Source organism: Echinops telfairi, unplaced genomic scaffold (genome assembly GCF_000313985.2).
Source record: "Echinops telfairi isolate 266 unplaced genomic scaffold, ASM31398v2 ScPeMD7_5;HRSCAF=22, whole genome shotgun sequence".
Lineage (NCBI taxonomy): Eukaryota > Metazoa > Chordata > Mammalia > Afrosoricida > Tenrecidae > Echinops > Echinops telfairi.
This window is the reverse complement of record NW_022103901.1, coordinates 24,164,576-24,190,451: the sequence shown is the minus strand read 5'-3', so window position 1 is coordinate 24,190,451 and position 25,876 is coordinate 24,164,576. Positions and strand designations below refer to the sequence as shown.

General features: G+C 41.4%; 3 protein-coding genes across 6 annotated transcripts in view; 2 read left to right on the top strand and 1 right to left on the bottom strand.

The window, feature by feature from the left end:
* The window catches only part of ACSM3 (acyl-CoA synthetase medium chain family member 3), a 36,556-nt gene extending 27,733 nt beyond the window's left edge, over positions 1–8,823 (top strand). For all 4 annotated transcript variants that reach the window (XM_045285985.1, XM_045285987.1, XM_004706080.2 and 1 more), the window contains 6 exons: positions 624–704; positions 4,211–4,312; positions 6,404–6,531; positions 6,633–6,732; positions 7,707–7,826; positions 8,567–8,823. In XM_045285985.1, the coding sequence (XP_045141920.1) occupies positions 624–704; positions 4,211–4,312; positions 6,404–6,531; positions 6,633–6,732; positions 7,707–7,826; positions 8,567–8,653 (618 nt within the window). In that variant the 3' untranslated portion in view covers positions 8,654–8,823. The remainder of the gene's footprint in view (positions 1–623; positions 705–4,210; positions 4,313–6,403; positions 6,532–6,632; positions 6,733–7,706; positions 7,827–8,566) is intronic.
* Positions 8,824–9,359: 536 nt separating this feature from the next.
* ERI2 (ERI1 exoribonuclease family member 2) lies at positions 9,360–20,170 on the bottom strand. The gene is made up of 9 exons (XM_004705737.2): positions 20,092–20,170; positions 19,058–19,125; positions 18,890–18,973; positions 17,719–17,846; positions 16,811–16,967; positions 15,481–15,581; positions 15,126–15,207; positions 12,884–12,972; positions 9,360–11,221 (listed from the first exon to the last, which is right to left on the bottom strand). The coding sequence occupies exons 1-9, from the start codon at positions 20,112–20,114 to the stop codon at positions 9,878–9,880; spliced, it is 2,076 nt and encodes a 691-aa protein (XP_004705794.1). The 5' UTR covers positions 20,115–20,170; the 3' UTR covers positions 9,360–9,877.
* A 3,590-nt stretch (positions 20,171–23,760) lies between these two features.
* Positions 23,761–25,876, top strand: part of REXO5 (RNA exonuclease 5) — a 23,144-nt gene continuing 21,028 nt past the window's right edge. The window contains 1 exon segment of the mRNA XM_045286002.1: positions 23,761–23,909. Within this exon segment, the coding sequence (XP_045141937.1) occupies positions 23,761–23,909 (149 nt within the window).

Below are 25,876 nucleotides of genomic sequence, written 5' to 3'. Positions count from 1 at the left end.
TGGCATCAGGAAGGTGGGGAACCACTGCCTTACATCATGGGGTCCTTGATGCTACTCAAGAGAAAAACTCTCTCTGAACTATTCAGTCACTTAACATGTGAATTAAATTCAATAAGCCTGGTTAAAAAAAAGAAAACCAGAAAACTGAGTTCCTTGAAATATCAAGTTTGCTGGTCAGTTCCTTGGCAAAACTGACTTTAAAAGCGTTCCTTCATGAGCTTATAGAAATGATTAAGAAGAAATTAATGGAAAATAGTACACGTGGCAGCACAGTGGTTAAAGCACGTGGCTGCCAGCAGTTTGAACCCACCAGCCACCAACCGCTGTGGAGGAGAGTGAGGTGGCAGTGGTCCCCCCCGCAACCCTTTCAGCTGGACACCCTACAAAGCAGATGGACAGGAGCAGGACCTCGTCCTACGGGTTGCTAGGAGTCGGAATTGCAATCAACGAAAGTGGGCTGGGTTTTTAGGTTTAGAATAACTATGGATCGTCTAGTAACTCTAAGTTTATTGTTGTTACTTTGTTGTCTATGTTGATGTTGCTACTCCAGGAGAGCGGAATCTGTTGTTTTGAGTCTAGTCCAAATTTGCTGGTAGTGATCTCACTTTTTCCTTCCTACTTAGGTGCTGGTCTGTGGAAATTTTAAGGGAATGAAAATTAAACCTGGCTCAATGGGAAAGCCTTCTCCTGCTTTTGATGTTAAGGTTTGCCTATCTCCCCACCCTCTCCTTTGTTTGTGAGGAGTCTTGTGACGGTGAATGCAGCTGTTATGTACAGATGGATGTGGGTAAACATGTTTTGGTTGGTTGGTTGGTTTGCTGATAGCTGCGTTGTGTCACACAATCCTGAGCATTTTACTTGCATTAACCTCTTTAATTCCCGGAAGGCACCTATGTGAGAGATATTACCATTAGACTCATTTACAGACAAACCACACAAGAGTAAAGACTTGATGTACGCTGGTAGCCCCAGAACCACAGCACTACACTTCCATTCGATGGCAGACTGCAAGGGGTCCAGGAGAGCTGTCATTGTGGCCCCAGAGAGACCTGGCTGATTCGAGAAACTCTAAATTCATTCTTGCAATGCTTGCAGAAGGAAAACAGCCAGGTTTCTCCTTTGAGCTGGTTCAGAGTTCAGTCTTAACTTCACAAGTTAATATACAATAAACAGCTTGATAGGAGAAAATTAACAGGTTTTCTCAATGTCACGGTGTACAACTGGTACTCTAAGAGCATCAGCAGTGACTTTCAGGTGTCAGGTGATGTGCTCCAACCAACTGGGTAACAGATTCTTTGAACTCCAAAATTACATAATTGTCATGGTGTAACATTTTAGGACCTCCTAAGCACTAAGAAACAGAAGAGATTCTTCCCAAGAGAGCGAATGCTTTCCCATTTATTAAAGAGTGGCCAGTCACAAGTGATTGGTTAACTTATTTCCTTTCCATCAAGCATCCCTGGGTGGTCACTGTTAGTTCTGGTTAATTCCAACTCATGTATGAAGAGTAGAAATTGCTCCCGGAGACAATCGAGGCTTGACCTTTTAGAAGCAGATCACCAGGTCACCTCTGGGTGGGTTTGAACCTTGTGGCTAATAGTCCAGTGCATTTGTGTTCCCCAGGAACTCTTAAGTCCTTGGTAATTGAAGCCAAGCATATTTTGAAGGACTGGGTAGGAATTCATAGTTTACTTATTTATTTACAAGCTGTAAAAAGAAATGTTCATGATTAGAATTCTTTTGCCTACCGAGTTTTACATTCTGGCTGTTAGCCCTTTCCTGCTAGAACGTGCCTGGCAAGCATTCTATTCAAGATTGGTAGTGTAAAGGGTTGAGCTCTTTCTTACTACTGACCAAAAGGTTACCCTAGTAAATTTTGTTACCTGAAAGATCCGTGCCCCAAAGCAGAGGAGCCGATTCATCCACTTCAATTTAGCGAGAAAAAGAGATGTTTCATAAAGTTGACTGTGGGGAAATGCAGTAGCAATGCCGGTTGTCTTTTTGGGAAGATTTTCCTAGTTTTATTTTGTTGAGAGCATGCGTAGTAACACATAGTTTCTACATGTAGAATTTAGTGACACTGATGACGTCCTTGCAGCTGTACAACCAACTGCCCCCTCTCTCATTAACAAGCTCAGTACCCCAAAAAGTCTCTCTATCTAATCTTGCAAGCGTGTATTATAAATTTGATCCCACATGGACTGGTGTTAAAATAGCATCATGCTCAGGCAGGCAGACTAACTTTAAGACGACATCAGGGTATAGAGTGAAAAAGATTTTAATATCATTCCAGGTAACTGAGTATATGTCTTTTGATACAACACCCAAACATGGAAAATGGTAGTTTCACCAATACCTTTTTTATACTATTACATTAAAATCAACCAGGCTTTTTCACTTATACTAGATTTTTAGTAACAACATTTGGAAAATGCTGGTTCATCAAGTAATGCATTACGCATTCCTTCTAAATGTTAGCATATGACATTATTCAAAAAATTGTACGTGTTAATATCACCATCTATCTCAACTGAAGAGAAACTGGTAGCAGGAATGCGTTCTCCATAATCCTAATTTCTGCACACGAATTTACATTTTATGGCAATGAGCGCTGTCAGCTGTTTATTTGAAGTAACAGGCAGCTTGAGAACTGCCCATTGAGTATGTTTAAATAGCCATCACCTGTCTGCTACTTGTCCTTCCAACAAAAATGGTCTGTGAATAGTGAACAGGCCAAGTTAGAAAACTTCTTTCACATACTATTGCTAGTGACAAATGCTATGAAGGAAGCAGCACAGGGATTGGTTCTTGGGTTTTCAAGATCTAGCTATGTAGTGGCTGGGGTCACCTCATGCTCATGTGACCCCAGGGCATAGTTACAAGGTGGGTAAAAATACCAGGGTCAAACTTCTACCAGATTCATGGTATTATATTTTTCAAACATCGGCACACTCATTAACGAGTCAAGAAACCTACTGTTCTAGCTGCTCCATAAACTAAGTGAAGGGGAACTGGACCTTATTCTAGCTTCTCTTACTACGGCCAAGTAGCTATAAAATTCTTTGGGAGGGGTGGTCTTCACTCTCCATATCCATACTTAGAATTGAAGCCTCTAAAGGGTATTTATAGAGGTCTAAATACAGGCATGGACATATGTAAATATATTTATATATGATGATGGGGAAATAGATCTATGTGCATATATTTATAGCTTTAGCATTTAGGTAGCAGATGGACATTGGGCCTCGACTTAAGTACTCCCTCAATGCAAGAACACTTTGTTCTATTAAACTGGCATTCCATGATGCTCACTTTCCCGACATGATCGCTGAAGACAAATGGGTGCATAAGCAAATGTGGTGAAGAAAGCTGATGGTGCCCGGCTACCAAATGATATAGCGTCTGGGGTCTTAAAGATAAACAAGCGGCCATCTAGCTAAAAAGCAACAAAGCCCACATGGAAGCACATCAGCCTGTGTGATCATGAGGTGTTGATGGGATCAGGTATCAGGCATCAAAGAACAAAAAAATATATCATTGTGAAGGAGGGGGAGTGCAGATTAAGGACCCAAAACCCATCTGTAGTCAACTGGACATCCCCTTACAGAAGGGTTGCAGGGAGGAGACAAGCTAGTCAGGGTGCAGTGTAACAACGATGAAACATACAACATCCTTCTAGTTCTTTAGGGCTTCCTCCCCACCACTATCATGATCCCAATTCTACCCTACAAATCCAGCTAGACCAGAGGATGTACACTGGTACAGTAGGAACTGGAAACACAGGGAATCCAGGACAGATGAACCCCTCAGGACCAGTGGTGAGAATGGCAATACCAAGAGGGTGGAATAGAAAGGGGGTCTGATCACATGGAGGACAGACAACAGAAGAGTGGGTGAAGGGAGACGTCAGACAGTGTAAGACATGACAAAATAGTAACATAAATTAGCAAGGGTTCATGAGGGAGGAGGAGCAGGGGGAAAATGAGATGATACCAAGGGCTCAAGTAGAAAGAAAATATTTTGAGAATGACGATGGCAACAAATGTACAAATGTGCTTGACACAATGGATGGATGGATGGATTGTGATAAGAGTTGTATGAACCCCCAATAAAACGAGTTTAAAAAAATTGAAGACTCTCTCTAAATTGCAAAATAACAGCTTGTGGCAATAAAAATTTCCTCAAATAAAACTATTCTGTTTTATTCTAGATTTTAGATGTAAATGGCAATGTTCTACCTCCTGGACAAGAAGGAGATATTGGGATTCAAGTTCTACCTCAACGACCACTTGGCCTTTTCACTCGATATGTAGTAAGAGACTTGCTAGTAATGTTATTTCCAAAAAGTGCTGGACGCTTTTGTCCTAAGATGGGCCGTGGATTGGTACCTGGCCTGAGTAATCATCATGCAGATGAGGGACCCTGTACAGACACTAATGAACACTTGTTATTTTTAATGTCTCCTAGAGACATTGTAAATCAGAGATTTCATGATCAAGAACTATCCAAATTCTATTATAAATCACTTCTGGGTTAAGGTACTTGCATGATAAGGAAGCCAGATAATTTGACCTCTAAATCAGGATAATAGAAGGTTTTAATTAGTAAAGGATAATAATTACAATGGTGGATTGATGGTTTTCTGGTTTTATTTTATTGGGGGGGGGAGTTGTTGAAGGGTACTTGTATGATTTTCTTTATATAAAATCCAGGATAGGTAAGTCTACAAAGATAATAACTAGATTAACAGTTTAAGATTATGGCAGGGGAGGGTGGGGGGAAACGAGTAGCTAAGAACAATGAGTACAAAAGGAATTCTAAAATTGTGGTGATTGCACAACTCTTTAAAATATTCAAACTGTTGAAATTGTATGATACATCGATAAAACTGTTACAGGTTAAAAAAAAAAACAAGGAAGAAAAGAAAAAGTACACTGGTACCACAGGCATAAACCAAGACTATCCCGGGAAAACCAAACCATATGACCACTGTGGTTAATGCAAAAGGAAAGGAAGCATTTTATTGCTGCCTCAGTCTACGTCTGAAGTCTCAGTACAGAGAACTCGGTGAAAAGCATGTGGCCTCAGGAACCTTTCTCTTTCCCACACTTGATCCAGGTGTATACAAGAGGGTACTGAGGTGTACCCAAATGCTTCCTGGACAGGAGCAAATGGACCCATCTAAGCTAGATCACTGCTTTAGGTCCGTGAAGGCAAGGGTGACCCCTGGAAAGACAGTCTTTCCACTCACTGACTTTCTCCACTAAAACATGACCCAATCAATACCCTGAAATCTTGAGAAGGGAGGGAGGGGTGAGAAAAGGGGCGGAGTTTGTTCCATTCACTAGAAGCCTTCAGAGCTCCTTGGAGTTCTAGTGGAAGAGTGCTCGCAGAGCTCAGCTAGCAGAGCTCAGCTGCCAACCCAAAGGCTGGCCATTCAAGCCCACCGGCTGCTTCTGTAAAGATTCTATAGCCTTGCAAAACCCATGGGGGACGTTCTGCTTTGTCACACAGGGTCTTGCTGACAATGGATCTTTTTTTTCAAAACTCTTTAATGGTTGTAAGCATAATTTTATCACTAATCATGGTATATAAATTAGATAAAATGTCCAGGCAGTACTTGTCAGTTAACTTTACATAATGTAACACTTTTTTTTTTTAATGCATTGAGCTGCTAACCAAAAGGTTAGCAGTTCAAAACTACCAGATGAGGCTTCCTACTCCTGTAAAGTCAGTCTCAAAACCCACAGGGGTAGTTCTACCCTGGCCTGTTTGATGACAGCAAGAAGCCAGTTACAGCACCAGCACTCTAGTTCTGTGTAAACCAAAACAAAACTCAACACAAAACCAAAGCCCATTAGATGTTGGTGTTTCCCTATAATTCTGATTATCCTCTTTTCCAGCGTAGGTTTAACCAGACTTATTTCTCCTTTCCTCTGGGCTCTGAACGCATGCACTATTTGGTCTTGATCCAACTGAGACAATTCTCAGGATGGAGGCCTAAGGATTGTGATTGCCATTTAGCTTTCTTATGTTGGGCTAACTTCTTGCTGGAATGTAACCCCATCTTACATTGGCTCCTTTTCGTTGTTTTATTCCATAAGCTTCTCTAAAGCAGGCAAACATGTTTCCTTTGGGCATTTAAAAATGCAAATGAATTATACATATGTTGAACTGGCAAATGATTTGTTACCTATATATTTAATACACACACAGGATTCAAAAACACAAATAATTTTGGAAATGATGGTTGTACATGATGACTAATGCCACTGAACTGTCCACTTAAAAATGACTAAAATGGCAAATTTTGTGTTAAATTCACAACAGAATTTTTAAACACTCAACAAAGCAGAATAGTTACAGTCATAATAACATTACAATGAGAGTATTTGTTTTGCAGGATAATCCTTCAAAAACAGCTTCAACTCTACGAGGCAATTTCTACATCACCGGAGACAGGGCTTATATGGATGAAGATGGTTATTTCTGGTTCGTTGCAAGATCAGATGATGTCATATTATCCTCTGGGTAATGTCTGCAGATGTCTTTATTAATGGATCATTAGGTCCTGGAGTAATTTAACTTGCTGTTCACCTTTATGAATTCCTGCTGTATGCTTTATTTCCCAGCTACCGAATCGGGCCGTTTGAAGTAGAAAGTGCGCTGATTGAGCACCCTGCGGTTGTGGAATCAGCTGTTGTCAGCAGTCCAGATGCCATCAGAGGAGAGGTAAAAGAATCGACTCGTCTCAACTTTGTAATTTGTTAGCAATCTAACATATTTTTTAAAAAAACATAATTCACTGAAAAGGAATTACTCATGATTCAGACACTAAATTTCAAGTCAGCTAGAAAATCATTATTAAATAAGCAGGTCAGAGAGAAATACACAAATCTGAACTGCTAAGATTAAGATGGGAAAATCAGTACTGGAAAGAATTTTACTCTTTTCCACACAAACAAGGGCAAAGATGTAAATGCCAACAACCAAGGCACACCCCTGGCTGGGTGAGAGCTTTGTTGTATAGCTGAGGACTGGCTGGCATTGGACATCAGGGATAAGAGCAAGATCAGACACAGGTGCTGTGCTTGACATCAGAAGCAGGCTAAGTAAGTAGAAGATTCAGAAAATAAACTATGAACAAAACAGATTCTGGAAGCCCACTCTCACTAGTGCTGCGTGACACCCCTACCCCCACCCCACCCCCACCAATTGGTTTGGCTTAACGGTACTCTTGTTTAGTTTTTGGTTTCTCAGTGCTCCTATAAAGGAAATACAAGTGGGTGGCTGTAAAGTACAGATCACTATTTTCTCACAGTTGATGATGTGGCCAACCTGGTGGGAGCTCAGGGAAGTAAGAACACAGATTAGAAATCCAAAGGGCTTTATTTAGGGCAGTGCCAAATGTCTGTCCTTATTGAAGGAGAGACAAAAAATAAAGCAACAGGTCAAGGGCAGAGATCATCATGAACAGGTCAGAAATTAGAGGTCAAGATGAGAATGTTCAAGAGTTAGACTATAAACAAAAGTAAAGGTTGTTCCAGAATCTCTCATTTTTATCAGGTACAGACAAGGAGGTATATAGGGTTGGCTGACAGGATCAGAGATAAGGATCAAACCCCGTTGGGAAAAAAGCAAATACGGACACATTACAAACAGGGCTACACAACTTATTTTTCTGGCATTTTAAATATTGATTTTAGGTAGTAAAAGCTTTTATTGTTCTGAATGCTGATTACAAGTCATGTGACCAAGAGCAATTAAAAAAGGAGATTCAGGAGCATGTAAAGAAGATGACGGCACCTTACAAATATCCCAGAAAGGTAAGTATTCTAATTATGATGAGCATTTGCTCAGTATTCTGAGAAAATCTCAGTCCCCCCCACCCCAGCTCTTTTTTGCTGAGTTGTTGTGTCAGTGTTCAAAGTTGTCAACAGACACAGATCAGATACTCAACGAATGCCTGGAATAATTCTTGACTCACAAGAGGCAGTGAGATCAGCTTCTCAACAATGGGAGATCTTGTCTTCTCCACACCAAGGATATAGGAGTGGGGTTGGCCAGGTGCCATATGGTACCTGAGCCATGAGCATAAGCCAGAGAGTAACTAACTGTGTGCCTAGAACAGAGGGGAAGGCTTCTCTGGTTGGGAGAAGGGACTGGGAACAGTGATAGGCAATTCCTAGCAGCCCAAAGGGGAAACCTAGAGGCAGAAGTGCACCGCCACCATCCTACCCAGCACCAATGAACACTCTCCTAAAAAGTGCTATGCTAAATGTTCCAAGCTCAACTAATGACAAATGGAGGAAAATCAGAAGAATCTTTTGAGATAGAAATTAACCCCCTACCTGAATTTGTTGGGCCACTGGTTCAATGAACAGAAATCAAGAAAAATCTCCTTAACACTATTTTCTCTTTTTGGTCATTGCCCAAAGCTCATTAACATGGGTGTCCTAATTCTCTCATTTAGAATTCATAATAGAACTGCTACATAAATTGACTTTACCTAAATACATTTATGTAAAAAATTCTGGGCTAATTTTCTTGCCTTTGATACCAACAGGTAGAATTTATTCAAGAGCTGCCAAAGACCGTCAGTGGGAAGATAAAAAGAAATGAACTGAGAAAAAAAGAGTGGGGAGGAACTTAAATTCATACATTCCATTAATTACCGCAGTGCCTCTACGCCAAAGATTCTGTAATATCCACAAGATTATGGAGAAATGATAAAAAATTGCAGTATGCTTATATCACTGATTTAAAATATCTTATGGTTATGACATCGAGAATGGATTTTGAAATACAACAATCTGTAAAGATTTTGTATTGGAATCATTTTTCTTATAATGTAGTAATATAAAAATATTACCAACTGCAGAAGAATTTAAAAATCTATCTGAATCAAATCTCTATACTGTTGCTTTTAAAATCACTCTTCCAATTTACTATTTTCAATCCTTCTACCAAAACCAAACAATATATACAATTTTTAGAAAAATAAAAAATATATCAGACAGGAGATTAACATTATGGAAATCATCAAGTATGCACCTGAAAACAGAGTAAGGATTTCTAATTAGTCATCTTTAGTCAAATACTGTATTTTAACATACACAACGGGCACATCACAGGGGTTATGCATACTGTACAACCATCTCAAGGATTCTCCTATGCCTATGAGCAGAATTTTTAAAATTTATTTCAAGGTCAAAGGATCTCATATACCATTGATTCTTACTATCTTTAATCTACCGTATATACTCGTGTATAAGCCAAGTTTTTCAGCACATTTTTAATGCAGTTTTTGTGGTAAAATTAGATGCCTCGGCTGATATTCAGGTCCGCTTATACAGTAATAAATATAATTTTGTGTGTGATTCTGAAGAAATGAAAAATTCACTAATGTTAATATATACAAATATAAATGAAAGTGTAAGATACTAAAACCAAAAATGTTAGTGTAGAGTCAGTTCCAACTTATTAAGACTTTAGCAGACGAGAACTGTCCCACAGAACTGTTTCCAGGGTGGCAATCTTTACTGCCACATTTTCTCCCTTGGCGTGGCCGGTGGGTTCAACACGCCATGCCTTCCATTAACAGGCACTAAACCACTGCACCACCAGGTTTCTTTACGACAGTAGCATAATACCCATACTTTTTTGGAAATTTAAGGAACAATTTGAATTCATACATGAACAAACAAAAGGCAAATGGAAGAATGAAGTAGTATATAAAATTGTAAGGCCATGAAAATTTTCTCTCTTAAAATTCAAACGTGTCCTCTTTGTTCTCATCACTTATAGTCCTACATGCTTTGCCCCTTTACATTAAAAGTCACATTAACAACTTAATTTTGGTATAAAAAGCAGTCTATCAACTCCTCATTGAAGGTCTCAATCTCAAACAATTTTTGGTAGAAAAACGTACACTTTTGTCAGACATTGGGCTCATTTCTGGAGCCCGACCCGTGAGTCCCCCAGGGGAATGAGCCAATACTGTATTTCTGGCTCTCTCCTTTTCAAGGGTCTGGTCCCACTTGAAATAGTCACAGGATTTTTTACTTTCTTGGTATTTTCCCACAGGGCAGCAGTAAAAGGCTTTTCCATGGTTTGGTCCATTATTAGAAACAACAAGTCTCTTCGATCTCCGGCCACACCTGCACAAAGGAGGTGTTACTCTGCCCCTCTTCCAAGACTGTTGTATATTAACTGCAGACGTTAACACAGAGGGGTGAATCTTTGGGGAGGTACTTCTTGCTGGGGAGCAACCAGATGAAGTAGACTTTTCTTCATGAATAGTGAAGGTCTGTTTTTTTGTTGGTGGGAAAGCTGGGGGGCTGGGGGGGCTCCTTTTAGTACTGCCTAAAAAAAGAGGCTGTTTCCCCAAAATTGAAGAATGAGTCAAATTGACATTCATGTTGTTGAAGGCACTTGATTTGGGTTCCGGCAACTTAAAGGCAGAAACATGTGAAACTGGGTCGTTGACTTTTTTTACATTGTAAATAGTAGTATGAGGGCTCTTATATACAATAGACTTAGAGGTCTCAAGTTTTTGAGGGCTTTCTTCTATACCACTACAAGTTTCACAATTTAGCATTTCAGGTTCTTTCAAAACCATTAATCCTTCTGTAGAATTAAAGGAAATGTCTAAATTTGAGTCACTAATGGGATGTGTACAACCTTTATTTTGCTCAGGCTGAGATGCTGGCAGTAAAGCTACATCCTCCCAATCAGCCAACATAGGTAAACAGTCAAGAGCAGAAGTAATTTCCGTATCAGAAACATGATTAACTGATGAAATGGTGGTAGAAACAAATAATGATCCTGAACCAGCTGTCGAAGAGTGAGATTTAGTATCAAATGCAAGGTGCTCATTTTTTATTTTTTTCTGCATGTGGATAGTTGAATTGAAGCTGGGGGATTGCAACTGTCCCAGCGAAGTAAAAGACTTATTAGTGGAAAGAGATAAACAGCTTTTGATACTCTGAAGATCGTCTTTCATGCTGATCCTTAATTGTAACTGATCTTGCTGGACCTTTTTCGAAGAATTCATACAAGCTGATCTCATTTGAACTTCGCCCCCAGCATTTGTAGCACTCTTAGGCTCCGTATCAAAGGGACTGGGAACCTGGATGGTACTGCTACAGTCAGAACTGTCTTCAACATGATCCTTATTCAAATTGCTGGCCAAAATGTTGGGATTCTTCTTAGGGGGTACCTGTGATTCCACAGACAAATTCAAGAGCTTTGAAACTGTGCATTTCTAATTGCTTCAGTCTCCCACACAAGACAAAAGAGAAAATGTCACTGAGTCCATTCTGACTCCAAAGGATGCCATGTGACAGAGTATAACCCTACAGGGCTTCTTAGCTGTCATCTTTATGGCAGCTGGCTGCCAGGTTGTTCTTCCACGAGCTGCTGAGTGAGTTTGACTCACTATGCTGTGTTTGCAGCCAAGTGCTTGCCATTGCACCACCATGTATAAACAATCACACAGTGTTCACAAACCCAGGGACACGGGAACAACAAGTGTTCCAAATCGGTGGTGAAGAGGGTGTAGGGTGTCTGGTAGGGCATGATCAAGGGTAATGTAACCAAGAGGAATTACTGAAACCCAAATGAAGGCTGAGCATGATAGTGGGACAAGAGAAAAGTAAAAGGAAATAGAGGAAAGAACTAGGAGGCAAATGGGCATTTACACAGGTCTAAATAAAGGCATGTACATATGTAAATATAATTATATATGATGATGGGGAAATAGATCTATGTGCATATATTTATAGGTTTAGTATTAAGATGGCAGATGGACATTGGGCCTCCACTCAAGCACTCCCTCAATGCAAGAATACTTTGCTCTATTAAACTGGCATTCCATGATGCTCACCTCCCCGACACAATTGCTGAAGACAAAGCGGGTGCATAAGCAAATGTGATGAAGAAAGCTGATGATACCCGGCTATCAAAAGATATAGCATCTAGGGTATTAAAAACTGGAAGGTAAACAAGCGACCATCTAGCTCAGAAGCAACAAAGCCCACATAGAAGAAGCACACCAGCCTGTGTGATCACAAGGTGCCGAAGGGAATCAGTTATCAGGCATCAAAGAACAAAAAAATCATATTATTGTGAGTGAGGGGGAGTGCAGGGTGGGGACCCAAAGCCCATCTGTAGGCAACTGGACATCCCCTTACGGAAGGGTCTAGGGGAGGAGATGAGCCAGTCAGGGTGCAGTGTAGCAATGATGAAACATACAACTTTTCTCTAGTTCCTAAAAGCTTCCTCCCCGCACTATCATGATCCCAATTCTACTTTACAAATCCAGCTAGACCCGATGATGTACACTGGTACAGATAGGAACTGGAAACAAAGGGAATCCAGGACAGATGATCCCTTCAGGACCAGTGCTGAGAGTGGCAATACCAGAGGGTGGAAGGAGGGAGGGTGGGGTTGAAAAGGGGAACCGATTACAAGGATCTACATATAACTTCCTCCCTGGGGGATGGACAACAGAAAAGTGGGTGAAGGGAGATGTCGGACAGTGTAAGATATGACAAAATAATAATAATTTACAAATTATCAAGGGTTCGTGAGGGAAGGGGGAGCAGGGAGGGAGGGGGAAAATGAGGACTGAAACCAAGGGCTCAAGTAGAAAGCAAATGTTTTGAGAATGATGATGGCAACAAATGTACAAATGTGCTTGACACAATGGATGGATGTATGGATTGTGATAAGAGTTGTACGAGCCCCCAATAAAATGATTAAAAAATAAATAAAAATTAAAAAAAATTTTTTTAAAGACTACACAGATGAAATGGACATTTCAGTGAGTCTATGATTACTTTGGGGGTTTGAGAAGATAAAATATAGAGGCAAAACTAACCTTATTCAAAGATCTAGTAATTTTCATTATGCAACCGTCTCTGATCATTTTCCAGGCAAGATAAGCAGTATTCCGAGAATCATCCAACCCTGAGGAAACAGGTATTAAACACTAAACTTGATAGTACTAATGTAAGGAAATACAGCAAAACAAAGCGCCACCACCAACAGAAAAAAACAACCAACCTACCACTTACATGGAAATTGGAGTTCCTGGGAGGTGTAATGCTTAATGTACTTAGCTGCTAATCAACAGTTCACCAAGTGATGCCTTGGTAGAAAAGTGTGATTGCATCCTGCACTGCATCATGTCCATTCGAGCAACCACATATACAACCATGGTCCTAACCCACAAAAGGCAATTACATTAAAAACCCAAGGTACACAACAATGATCCACAACAAATGGACGATACTTTGGGACATCTGTACACCAAAACATTACCATCACTACATTGTGATGTTAAAGGAGCCCAGCCTGTGTGGTTGATGGGCTACATGCTGGGTTGCTCATGGCAAGGTAAGTAGTTTGAACCCACCAGCCACTCCACTGGAGCTGAGGCTTTCTGCTCCTGTAAAGATTTACAGCTTGTGAAACCCAAAGGGGCAGGCCACTCTGTGCTACAGGACCACTAAGAGCTGTAATCAACTTGAAGGCAGTGAGTTTGGTCTTTTATTATGTTAACTATGTTTTAGTGAACCTGAATGAGTTCTTTTAATGTTTTTTATGCATAGAAAGGTACACTACATACTATACAAGGGGCTCCAAAAAGTTATGGAGAAATAAAATGAAGAGATAAATGGACGTTTTCCATGAATTTTCTGAAGCCTCTTTGTATATTAAGCCTTATATTTGACTATTTCAAATTAGGCTAACTCAGGAACAGATTTTGTTTATAGCCTGGGGACTACCTGTATATAAAATAGCGTCCACACCACATCCAAACCACATAACCCGCTATCTTATAGACTATATCATGATTAACTTCCCCAAAAATCCAGCAGCCATTGAAAACCCAATGGAACAATGCCTGGGTTGGCATCTACAGTAACTGGTGGTAATGGTAGATGGAAATTGTGGCAGATTGTTAGTTTCATGACCATCTACTGACCTCCACAAAATGTGACCAACATTCTGAAGGAACCAAAATTTGTGAGTTATCTAGTAGTCTAGTCTACTTTTTCACTAGTCCTCTGTACTAGTTGGGGCTTTGTTTAATCTCCATTTGGTCTGCATAATTCTTTTCAATCTTCTGAGAAACTAGAAAGCCACTAGATGGCAGTAATGTAGAATCACACCTCATTTTATTTGTGTCACTTTATTTTGCTTCCCAGATACAGTGTCTTTGGAGCAGGTCTGCCAGCACCATTTCCAACAGCAAATGCTCATTTTGTGCCTGTGTTACAGTTTGGTAGTTCATAACCATATTTCAAATGTTTTTCATAATGCTATTGCACACTTATTAGATCATACTACAGTGTGAGTGCAAGCATAACTTTTATATGCACTAGGAAACCAAAATATTCATGTGCCACCCCCTTCCTTGGGAGATTCCCTTTATTGTGGTGGTAATATGAAAGTCTTGCAAACAACTTGAGTTGTAGGAGGAGTTTTGACTGAAAGGTATTTGTTACTGACTGAGGTAGTTAGTTTATTGTGCCAACCTGGCCCATAAACACATGTGGGGTTAATTGAAGGGCGGAGGGATAAATGGCTCAGTGAGCCTCGCCTTTCCTGTTCTCGGGTTTCTTGCTTTGTGATGGTCAGACCAGAGTGCAGCTGCCTTAGCCAGTTCTCTGCTCTAGCTGGCAATGCTCACTTCCTGCAAGACATCCCCAAGGAGAAGCCACATGGACCTACCCCAATGCAGCCCTGAGTGCTAGAGCACCTGTATAGAGGTCCCTGCCAGCACTGAGATGCCTACACAATCACTGACTCGGCTTTCCTCCTGCAGTCGGCATCATTGTGTGTTTTGTGAGATGGAGGAGGACTTTGTGGATTGGTGTTGGACATATGGGTTAATGTTGGACTTGTGGGCTTGGGCAGCACTGGGTTGGGATGTTTTCTTGATGCACACTTACCCTTTATATAAAACTCTCTCTTATATGTGAGTTTCTGTGGATTTGTTTCTCTAAAGTACCCAGACTAACACACTGATGGTATTGTAAAATAAATGCAATTCATATGAAACATCTGATGAAAATAAAATACACTTATGACATGATTTTTCACTTTATGCTTACCAGAGTGCTCTCGTCCTGAGAATTGTATTCCCACTTCCTGCAAAGCACCTCTTAGTCCTTTTGGTTTTCTTCGGTAGAAAAGCTAAGGAAATAAAAGAAGATAATATCTCAAAACCCAATTACTATTTGAGAAGCTTGTTATTAACCACTTATGTCATATTTAAACGTACTGATTTTTATTGCCATTTTTACACACTTAAAGAAGGTGTATTCGGGTGGGGGGTGGGAAGAGTATTCATGGAAACATTTTAAAAGAAACCTTTTTTTTGGTAGAAAGTTGTAGCCATGTGTGGAGATAAATGTACTCATTTTTCAATAGATGGAAAAGAATATGCTTCAGTCTTTGGACCCTTACCTTGTAAGTTGCTCGGAGATCAATCCACGAATTTAAGAAGATGGGTTTTAACAGCTGTTTCCTTTTGCACTCATACTCCAGGCAAACCCCCAAGTCCCAGTCTGTATGGAGGACATTTAGAGAGAACAAAGGCAATGGTGCTAGCATATTTTTAAGTAAAATGCAGGGATATGATGGGGAACATAACAATGATGTTTAATTGCTACTAATATCTAATAAGCATTCACTTTACACACTTAATAAGAAATTAGGTTGGTGACTAAGTTTCAACATTTCGTAAGCACCCCAATAAAATACAATGCATATTCCAGAAAGAAGGGGAAAGATATCAAATTATAAAGTCTATGTGAAGGTTACCTGCTTTCAATGTTACAGCAAAGTACTTATGTGCTTGAGAAACCAAATACTGTACAGCAAATAAAAAGATGATTGTCAACACTATGCTATCCATGGCACAGCCATGGTAATACTGTATCAAGTTCTCCACCCCACCCACCTTTATCTATCTACTTTAACCCACTTCCATGAGTTAATTCTGACCCACAGCAATCCTATAGTTTCTAAGACTGTAAATGCTTATAAGAGCAGACATAGCCTTCGCTTTCTTCCCTGGAGCTGGTGGACTGAACCACCGACCTTGAGTTAGAAGAGTATAAGAAGACCAGTGGTGGGAGTGGTGATACCGGAGGGTGGAGGGAAGGTTGGGTAGAAGGGGGAACCAGTTATAAGGATCTACATATAATCTCCTCCCTGGGGGACAGACAACAGAAAAGTGGGTGAAGGGAGATGCCGGACAGTTTAAGACATGACAAAATAACAATAATTTATAAATTACCAAGGGTTCATGAGGGAGGGGGGGGGAAAAATGAGGAGCTGATACCAAGGGCTTAAGTGGAAAGCAAATATTTGGAGAATGATGAGGGCAAGAAATGTACAAATGTGCTTGACACAATGGATGGATGGATCGATGGATGGATTGTGATAAGAGATGTATCAGCCACCAATAAAATGATTAAAAGAAAAAGAAGTCTCAAAGTATAAAAGCAAAGGATATAAGCAAAATGAGAACACTTCCTATACAAGACTGTAATAAGTTTCACTTCATCATAGTTAATTGGAATGTGAAGAACAAAGATAATCATTCTAGAAAGATTTTTAAAAGTTAAAGCTTAAATTTCTACAGTACCCTAGAATAGTAATTTAAAAAATATTAATGAATTTATTTTTCTTAGTTGATATTCATTAGGCACTTGTATTTCTTTTTGTGACCTAGGAGATTTATAAGTATACTTTTTCTTAGAGATAATGAATTAGATGCTTATTTTCTTACCTGACCAAGTAACAAAGGCGCATAATTTTACTTCGGAACTGGAAGAATTCAAGATTCCACTAGGGAAAATTATGTTCTTCTGTTGCTGAATCTTATGAATCCATTTACAAAACTGTGATAAGCAAATCTTCAGAGGGATTCCTTCATCAACTTGAACCTAAATAGTTACAAAATCTCAATTCAACAGTCAAATTCTGTAATTTTTGAGAATTTACTATAGGTAACTGCTATGGGGGATAAGAGGAACTCCTTCTGGTAAAGAGTTTGTTGAGATGTTAAAACATATGGAAGAAAGAAAATACTATAGTTAGTGTTCTAAACCAACCTAAAACCACAGATATGAAACTCATACCATAGAAATTAAAGCCAAATCTGAGTCACTTAATATCTATAAAATAAATTTCATCTTCATTCTTATAACACAATGCCTTCTCATTACTACGATTCGAATAGACTTCTAAAGAGCACATTATTTCTTTTAACTGTAAGTAGTAAATACCTACTTCTCACTTATCGAGAAGGTTAGTTTTCAAATGCCAGGTTGTTGATGTAAAAAATGGCATTACACAAAAATGGAGGCTGGCCACATCGGATAGCAAAATGGGAGTGTGACAACATTACAGCACTGTCCAATTACATCACGTGTGATCGACAAACCACTGAGCATCATAGTCCACGCAAGTTGACCTTAACCATCGCAGCCGGCATAACACTCCCTTGGTACCTCAGTTGTATGTTGTTAGTGCTCAAAACAGTCAGGATTACATGCTTTATTATTGTAGTAAGTGTGAAGTACCAGGTAACATGATTGTTGATAAATGTATAGCTTTTTATTCTTTTCATCCTTTTTCTGAGTCGTAAAATTTGCAGCATTTCGGCTTGGCTTCAGCTGGGCTAAGAGAGCATACCTGCTTTATGCCTGTCAGTTCCATGCAAAATTCAGATAAAATGGGATGTTCCTGCGGCTGAACATAAGCATGGAACTCAGATTCAATCTCTCCAGTAGATGTATTCAACAATACTGCTGGAAATTCAACTAAATGAAAAAAATCAATTGACATTTAAGCATATAATTGCTAAATTAATGCTATGACCCTAAATGAAATACACTGACAGCATAGCATTATTAAACAATCATTGTTTTAAAGAATATTAAAATGTCCCAACAATGCACTGCAATAAACATTATACCAAAGATAAACTATAAGACTGACATTCAGATTTGAATGTATCTACTCAAAAGGAAAATATTGAGCACAATTCCACAATTACAAATACTAATGGAAATTGAAATACACTCCTCTTTTGCAATGTGTTTTTCCAGTATCTATGCCAAAGAGGCTCTTATGCAATTCGAAAATAATTTGTGAAACCTGTGAGAGCCAAACTCAGTGGAGACTGTCTTTTTGGGGCCTGGAAAGGTTTTGCCTTTGACAGGGTGTAGTCTTACCACTTTGCTATAGCTCCTTTAGTGGAAAACATCGGCATGTTCCTAAAGAGCCCTGCGAGTTGAGCTGCCTCTACATGGTTCGTGGTTTGAAGCCACCAGCGGCTCCATGGGAGAAAGACTGGGCTTTCTACTCCCCTAAACAGTTAGTTTCGGCAATCCACAAGGGGGTGGCTATGAGTCAGCACTGACTTGAGGGCTGTGAGTTTGGTTCTAGTGAAGGAGCCCTGGTGCAGTACTGGGTAAAGAGTTGGCTACTACCTAAAAGGCCAGCGGTTTGAATGCACCAGCCGCTCCATGGGAGAAAGACGACCCAGTCTGCTCCCATAGAGATTGCTAACCTCTGAAAGCCTGAGGAGCAGTACTCTTCTCTCCTACAGGTTCCCTGTGCATTTGAATTGACTTGACAGTAGTGGGCTTCTCAGACAGCTTTCCACTTTACACAGGCTCCGGCTTTCACAGGTGCACTGTATTGTATAGGATGACCCATTACTGAAGACGGGCATTTCTTTGTCTTGCTTTCTAAGGAAAGTTCAAAGGTTACACTAATTTTCCTAAATTAACTACTGACTAGCTATCAACATTAAAGTGATTCATCTAGTGTTAGCGTTGGCCACAAGCCATCCACTTACTTATTTCCTGGCTACGGTGGTGCTTCCTCTCGTTCCAGCAGGTGGACTCAAAATCAATGACTATGAAGTAGTCAAACAACTGCTCTGCAATAGATGAAGGTACCCTTAGACCTTTTCAGTATGAAAGTGCACAACTAAGGAACCGAAGGACACAAACACACCACTTACGGTATTTGCTTCTTTGTAGATTTCTATTTACTGGTGCAAATGACTTCTTCCTAATTAATCCAAGTCGCCTGAAAATGTAACCCCAGTATTAATACATAGTTCACACTCTTTTTTTTCATAGGCTACCAAACTAAGGGTATTTGGCTTGTGGCAAATACACTCTCATAAATGATTGAGTTGTGATCTCGGAGGGGACCCTGAATTAGATTGGAACATCATCCTAACGGCCACCCTGGTCTTAGGTTTACTATGTAGCAGGACTGAGACACCCGTCCCTGGAGAAGGACATCATGCTTGGTAAAGTCTATGGGCAGTGAACACCGAGGAAGGTCCTCGACCAGATGGAGAGCCACAGTGGTCGCAACAATAAGTGAACTATAAGAACAATTGTGAGTGTGGCACAGGGCCAGGACGTGTTTCTTGATGTACACGGGACGGCTAGGAGTGGGACCCGACTCCAGTCACAACAGGTAGCAGGTGCAAAACGTAGATGACCGCAATTGACTTACAAGTCCTTCCAACACCTAGCGACCCCATACACTAGGATTTCCGAGACGTAAATCCCTCAAATCGCTCATATGGTCAGCAGTACACGCGACTGCCTAAATCTCAAGTTCATGCTATTCAATAGGGCATTAGACTGCTTCGAGTAATCAAAAGCGGGAACAGCATGCTCAATGATAATCAGGAAAAAGTACACGCCGATCCATATGGACTCAAAAGGACCAATAGGAAGTTGCGGGGTAAACAGCTTGGTAGTGCGGGAGGCGGGGGGCAGGGGGCGTGTTGTCACGTTCAAGGGTTCCCCGGGGGCCTGAATGAAGCAAAGACTGGCTTATGGTCTCGCGCCTAAGAACTCAGGTCTCCTCCGTGTCTCTCGGCCCAGTGTTGCGGGCCTGAGGCTCGAACCCGGGTACCGACAGGGGCCATTTTGTCTGGCCAGAGAAGCGGGTCGGAGACACGGAGCTGTAGGGAACGGAAGCTACCGTCAAGCTCATCTCGTCCCCAGCCCTGCCCGGGTCCCCCTGCCGTACCGGGCCAACTTCTTAGTCGCCATTCCGGGTACTCTTCCCTCTGCCAAGGTAGCGGCCGGAAGTCGCCCGACTCCCACTTCCGGGCGGTTCAAATGCCCCGCGCAGCTGCGGCAAGGGTTCCGCGAGTGAGAAGTCAAGGAAGTGGCCCAGGCTGGGCCCTGGGCTCCGCCCAGCGTCTACTAGATGCTTCCGGGCCACGGTGGGCGGGGCGGCGAGGGGTGGTGGGGGCCTGGGAAACGGCTCAGCAGCGCCCCCTACGGGGCCGTGTGGGAGCGGTTGGAAAGTCGTTTGGGATAGTTGAAGCGGTCGGTGAAACGGCTTGCCTTTTGCCTCGGCCCCCATTTCTGACCAGCGAAACGACAGGTATGGCCCGGACCTCTCGCCCTGAGCGCCCTGTGACCGGTGACGCGGGGAGCGGCTCGAAGGGCGGTGACACAGTCAAAGCTCCGAGGGCGTTCTGTTCGGGGACCGCGGAGCCGGGGAGTTTGGGCGTCGGGGTTTCCTCAGTCCCAGTTGGTCGTTCTCCACGGCTTCTTGGAGCCAGAGAAGGAAAGGGCCGGGAGGCACCCTGAGAAGGGCGAGAAGAGGACGCGGTTCCACACACGCCGGTCGGGACAGCAGAGGTGTTGGGATGTGGAAGAGAGGCGGCCTGACGCCCAGGTGAGCAACCAGGAGCTCTGGGCGGCCCGGGGTCGCGTCCTCCCTGGGCTCTGGTCCAGCAGGCCCGGCCCGGCCCGGCCACGCAGGCGTATTCAGCTCTTCGGCGCGCCAGCGTCGTTCAAGGTTCTGGGGATGCTTCATGCACACCGTCGCAGAAATCCCTGCCTTCGTGGCGCTTACAGTCCCGAGGAGAGCTCCAGGTGTATGCCCTCCGTTCCTTCCGTTTACTCACTCGACATCTTTTGTCTGCCAAGGGCCCAGGACTCCGGTGCATTGATGGAAAACAAGACAAACAAACAAGCACTGCCTCGTAAGACCTAGTGGAGCGATGCAGAAGGTGAACAATAAATAAGCTGTAAAAGTAGACCATGTGAAAGGTGAAAACTTTAATTTGAAGAAAAAGAACAACAAAAAAATCTTTATTTTGTGAAAATGAAATTCTATGGCACACACTTTTTTCCCCCCAAGTTAATGCAGGAAGTGTATGGAAATTGGCCATTTTGTCGTGTTTGTTTTGAAACAATTTCAAACTTAAAGGCTTTAAGAACAGTAAACACAACCATTCGGAAGTACTTGCTATGACAGAATGCCTCCCCAGGCGGTGCAGTGAGCTCCTACAAACCAGCCTTCACACTCTGGACGTTCAGAGTGGTGAATTGCTGCATTCTGATTCTCAGACCGCGTGCAAGTTCCTCCCGTTCACGTTTAGCAGTTTATAATCTCGTGTTGCCCTTGGCTGTCAGGTCTCTCAATCAAAACAGTTCCGTTTTACTCATGAACTTCACTGATTTTTTCATCTCCGTGGCTTGTAATTCTGTTCATTCAGAAACCTCAGCCTCAGGGCTGCAGCACATATAACTCACACATGTGCACAAACAGTGAATGGACTTCTTTCAAGGATTACTGGACCAGGTATTTTGTCGCCTGTCCTCGGGTTTGTCTGTTTCCTCAGTGGGAGGCTGAGCTGTCAAGAGAATCGATATGTTCCCTTCATTAGGCTGATTAGACTCATCATCAGTGATAATTACCTCTGATTACGTAAGAGCGTGTCTGCTGAGCATCTCAAATGTTACTCTTTGTAAAGATTATTTTATGGGGAGGTGCTGTCTCATGAAACCTTCAGTTCATTCACTTTTTTTTTAATCGGTATGGGCTATAAACCGTTACGGTTATTAAAAAATTACTATATTCATTTTATGCTAAAAATAGCATAAATGGGTTATTAAGCTGCTTTCTTTCTGTGCCCTTTTGCCATAGCTCACATTATTCTTTAAGCATTACTTTCTGGCAAGAACAAAAAAAAAACCTAAGTTAATTTTAATTTTTCCTATCCTATCACACACACCATCTTTTCAATTCCAGCTCGGCAACCTTAATGGAAGTCAGAGTAAGCGTGTGCTCCCTTGTGGGGTAAGGGCCCTCCGGAGTGACTTTGCTGTTGTGGAAAAAAGACAGCAGGGCACAGGGGCTCCTTGGCCTTATGTCAGGATCAAGAGAGTGGTGCATTTTCTTTCTTTTTAAAAAGTATTTTATTTGGGGGCTCTTACAAATAACAGTCCATCATTGAAAAGTATGAAGCACACTTGTACATTTCCAAAACAATTTCTTTCTATATGAGCCCTTGGTATCAGCTCCTTTTTATTTCCCCTTCCACCCTTGTGAAACCTTGATCAATTATATATTTCGTGTCTTACACTGTCCATTGAGTCCCTTCACCCACCTTTCTGTTATTCGTCCCGCTTGGGGGCGGGGCTATGTAACCAACCTTGTGACGGGTTCCCCTTGTCTCCCGTACCCCAAGTGAATGTATTTTCTAATGAGTATTTAATGGGTTACAGATCTTTCAAAAGGCACACGTATCATACAGTGAACATATTACATAATCAATGGGTAATATAAGCAGGTAACATAATAAACAATGAAATGATTCATCATCTTGACCAAGTGCTAGTTGACCTCTGACAGCCCTGAGCCCTCCTCAGGGGAACAATCTGTGGTCAATATCAGCAAGAGATGTCAGAAGAGGGTTTGCTAGACTTTACACTGGGTTCAGTTGTAGAACCTGGTTGCTCTTATCTACAGATAGCCTGTTTTCCCCATATCTTACACAATCCAATATATTCATTCACATACAATTCTGTTGATCCCATTCAGTGGGGTTATACATTCATCAGCTCCCTATTCCCCACCCCCACCCCACCCCTGTCTTCGTGCCCCCAGGAAACCATTACTCCCATTACTGTTTCTGAAGGGTTATCTATTTTAGCTTTCATGTACCAAAGGATCTTAAATATACAAATGAACATATGCAAATCTAATATGATTAATAGGGTAAAGAAAACCATAGTAGTAAGGGGAGGAAGCATTAAAGAACTAGAGGATAATTATGTGGTTTATCAGTGCTATACCACATCCTCGATTTTTCATCCCTTCTGTGTGGCCCTTCTGAGAGGGACTGTCCACTTATCTTATAGGTGCGTTAATTACATCAGCGTCCCTTCACATCTACTTGGTTGTTTGTTTTGGAACCTCTGATAGCTCTGGCAGAGACACCGCATGATCACATAGACTGGTGTGCTTCTTCCATACAGCCTTTGTTGCTTCTCTGCTAGATGGCCGCTTGTTTAACTACAAGCCTTTAAGACCCCAGATGCTGTGTCTTTTGATAGGTGAGTGCCATCAGCTTCCTCAACACATTTGCTTATGCACCTATTTTTGTCTTCAGCAATGGTGTATGGCTGATATTTTGGAAGTAGATCACGAGGCTTTTCTATGAAGGTGTGTTTCTAAGTAGACTTGTACTGCAGTTTTTTGGTTAGCAGCCAAACACGTTCAGCAAAAACAGCAATAAAAATAACCACCGTTCCAGAGTGCGACAATCTGTCAGGCACTGCTAAGTATTTTGCATATACACTAACTTGATGGTCTTGTCATATTGGTATATGTTCAAATAATGAGAGACTAGAATATTTAATAATTTATTTTGCTCTATTACTGTTCTTAATAGTCATGGTTTGTTACATACACCCTGATGTACCTTTGCAGAAAGTTCGCTTATCTACCATTTTATTTGCGGACAACTGTGAAGGGACCCACAGCCAACTCTGAATTGCTGAAGTGTATGCAGTTCTGGGCAACTCTACCATTTCTAAACCCAGGTACGAGATGAACTTCCACGGTGAATATAGACCAGAGGTTTCAAACTTGTATCCAGAGGACCACATTTGCTCACTGACATTAACCCTTTACCATGCTGCAAGACCTAAAAGATTTAAAAATAAACTCTAGATTTTTGGCATCTTTGAAAACTAGCCCCTGCATGGTAACAATTTGTTTAGGTAAGTCGTGTGGGACTCTGCAGTACCCCCCTTGAACTGCTTCCTTTAATTATAGTACCCTCTACTCTCTATAGACATTTTGGTTTGTAACTCCCCTAGTGAGGACCGAATTGAAATAATATTATACATTAAGAGTACCAATCTTTTTTCCCCTTTACAAATAAAGGGTAAAGAGAAGTTTGCTATTCTGATGTTGTAAGAGCTATTATTAAATGTCCTATGAAAATTGTTTTTAAAACTATGTACCAAGAGAGATTTTTCTGCTAACTGCAAAGTCAGCAGTTCAAAACCACCAGCTTCTTCACAAGAAAATGACATGCCTTTCTACCACCGTAAAGAGTTAGTTCAGAAATTCACAGGGGCAGCTCTACTCTGTCCAACCTACACAGTTGCTCTTAGTTGGAACCGACTCAATGGCAGTGAGTTTGAGTTCCTGTGGAGGAAGTGATTATGAATTGGCTAGGCACCTTAAAATCATTTTTTCTGCACAATAGATATTGCTATTGGTCTGATAGTTTGTTGAAAACTGACTCTTAATTTTTTTTCAGGCAGATAGAAGTTTTATTCTGTGCTTTTTTTTTAAGATCATTTTATTGGGGGCTCTTATAGCTCTTGCAACAATCCATACATCAATTGTATCAAGCATATTTGTATATATGTTGCCATCATTATTTTCTAAAAATTTACTTTCTATTTGAGCTCTTTGTATCAGCTCCTCTTTTTTCCCTCCCCCTTCCCACCCTTGTGACCCCTTGATAAATGATTATTATGATTTTCTTTTTTAATCATTTTATTGGAGGCTCATACAACTATTATCACAATCCATACATACATCAGTTGTATAAAGCACATTTGTACATTCATTACCCTCATCATTCTCAAAACATTTGCTCTCCATGTAAGCCCCTGGCATCAGTTCCTTATTTTCCCCCTTCTCTCCCTGCTCCTGTCTCCCTCATGAACCCTTGATAATTTATAAATTATTATTTTGTCACATCTTACACTGTCCGATGTCTCCCTTCACCCACTTTTCTGTTGTTCATCCCCCTGGGTGGGGGTGTATGTGTCAATCATTTCCTTCCATTCTCCCTTTCTACCCCACCCCCACTTTCCCCCTACTGTCCTGGTATCGATACTCCCATTTCTGTACCTGAGGGGTTTATCTGACCTGGATTCCATGTGTTGTGAGTTCTTATCTGTACCAGTGTACATGTTCTGGTCTAGCCAAAGTGAAAGGCAGGACTGGGGCCTTTCATTATAGTGTGGGGTGAAAAAGCCTCAAGGAACCAGAAGGATATTGTGTGTTTCATGGTGTTATACTGCACCCTTGTTGACTCATCCCTTCTTTGTCACCCTTCTGTGAGGGGATGTCCTATTATCTACCGATGGGGTTTGGGTCTCTGCTCCAACCCCCCCTCCCTTGTTCTCAACAATATGGTTTTTGTTTGTTTGTTTTGGGTCTTCTGGTACCTGTTATGTGATCCGGTTGACACCTCGTCATCAATGATCGCACAGATTGATGTGCTTCTTCTATGTGGGCTTGTTGCTTCTCTGCTATGTGGCTGCTTGGTTAACTTCAAGCCTTTTAAGACAGTAGATGAACTGGCTTTCTTAAAGCCAGCCCTGTGTTTACCCATCTTAGGAAGGGCTGCAGAGCAGGTGGGGATTTGGGGGATGTGTCTTTGCAAAGTGAGTTTAGTTCTCATTTAAAGCACCCTCTTGAGTGGAGTGGAGGCCCAAGTACTCCCTCAATGCAAGAATACTTTCTTCTATTAAATTGGCATTCT

What these genes read in the sequence shown, in the direction of transcription:
- ERI2 (XM_004705737.2), bottom strand. Translation starts at nt 20,114, where the DNA reads ATGGCGACTAAGAAGTTGGCCCG. An exon ending in TCTACAAAGAAGCAAATACC is followed by an intron (nt 18,974 to 19,057) that starts GTAAGTGGTGTG and finishes CATCTATTGCAG; the next exon opens with AGCAGTTGTTTGACTACTTC. An exon ending in AACTGACAGGCATAAAGCAG is followed by an intron (nt 16,968 to 17,718) that starts GTATGCTCTCTT and finishes GTAACTATTTAG; the next exon opens with GTTCAAGTTGATGAAGGAAT.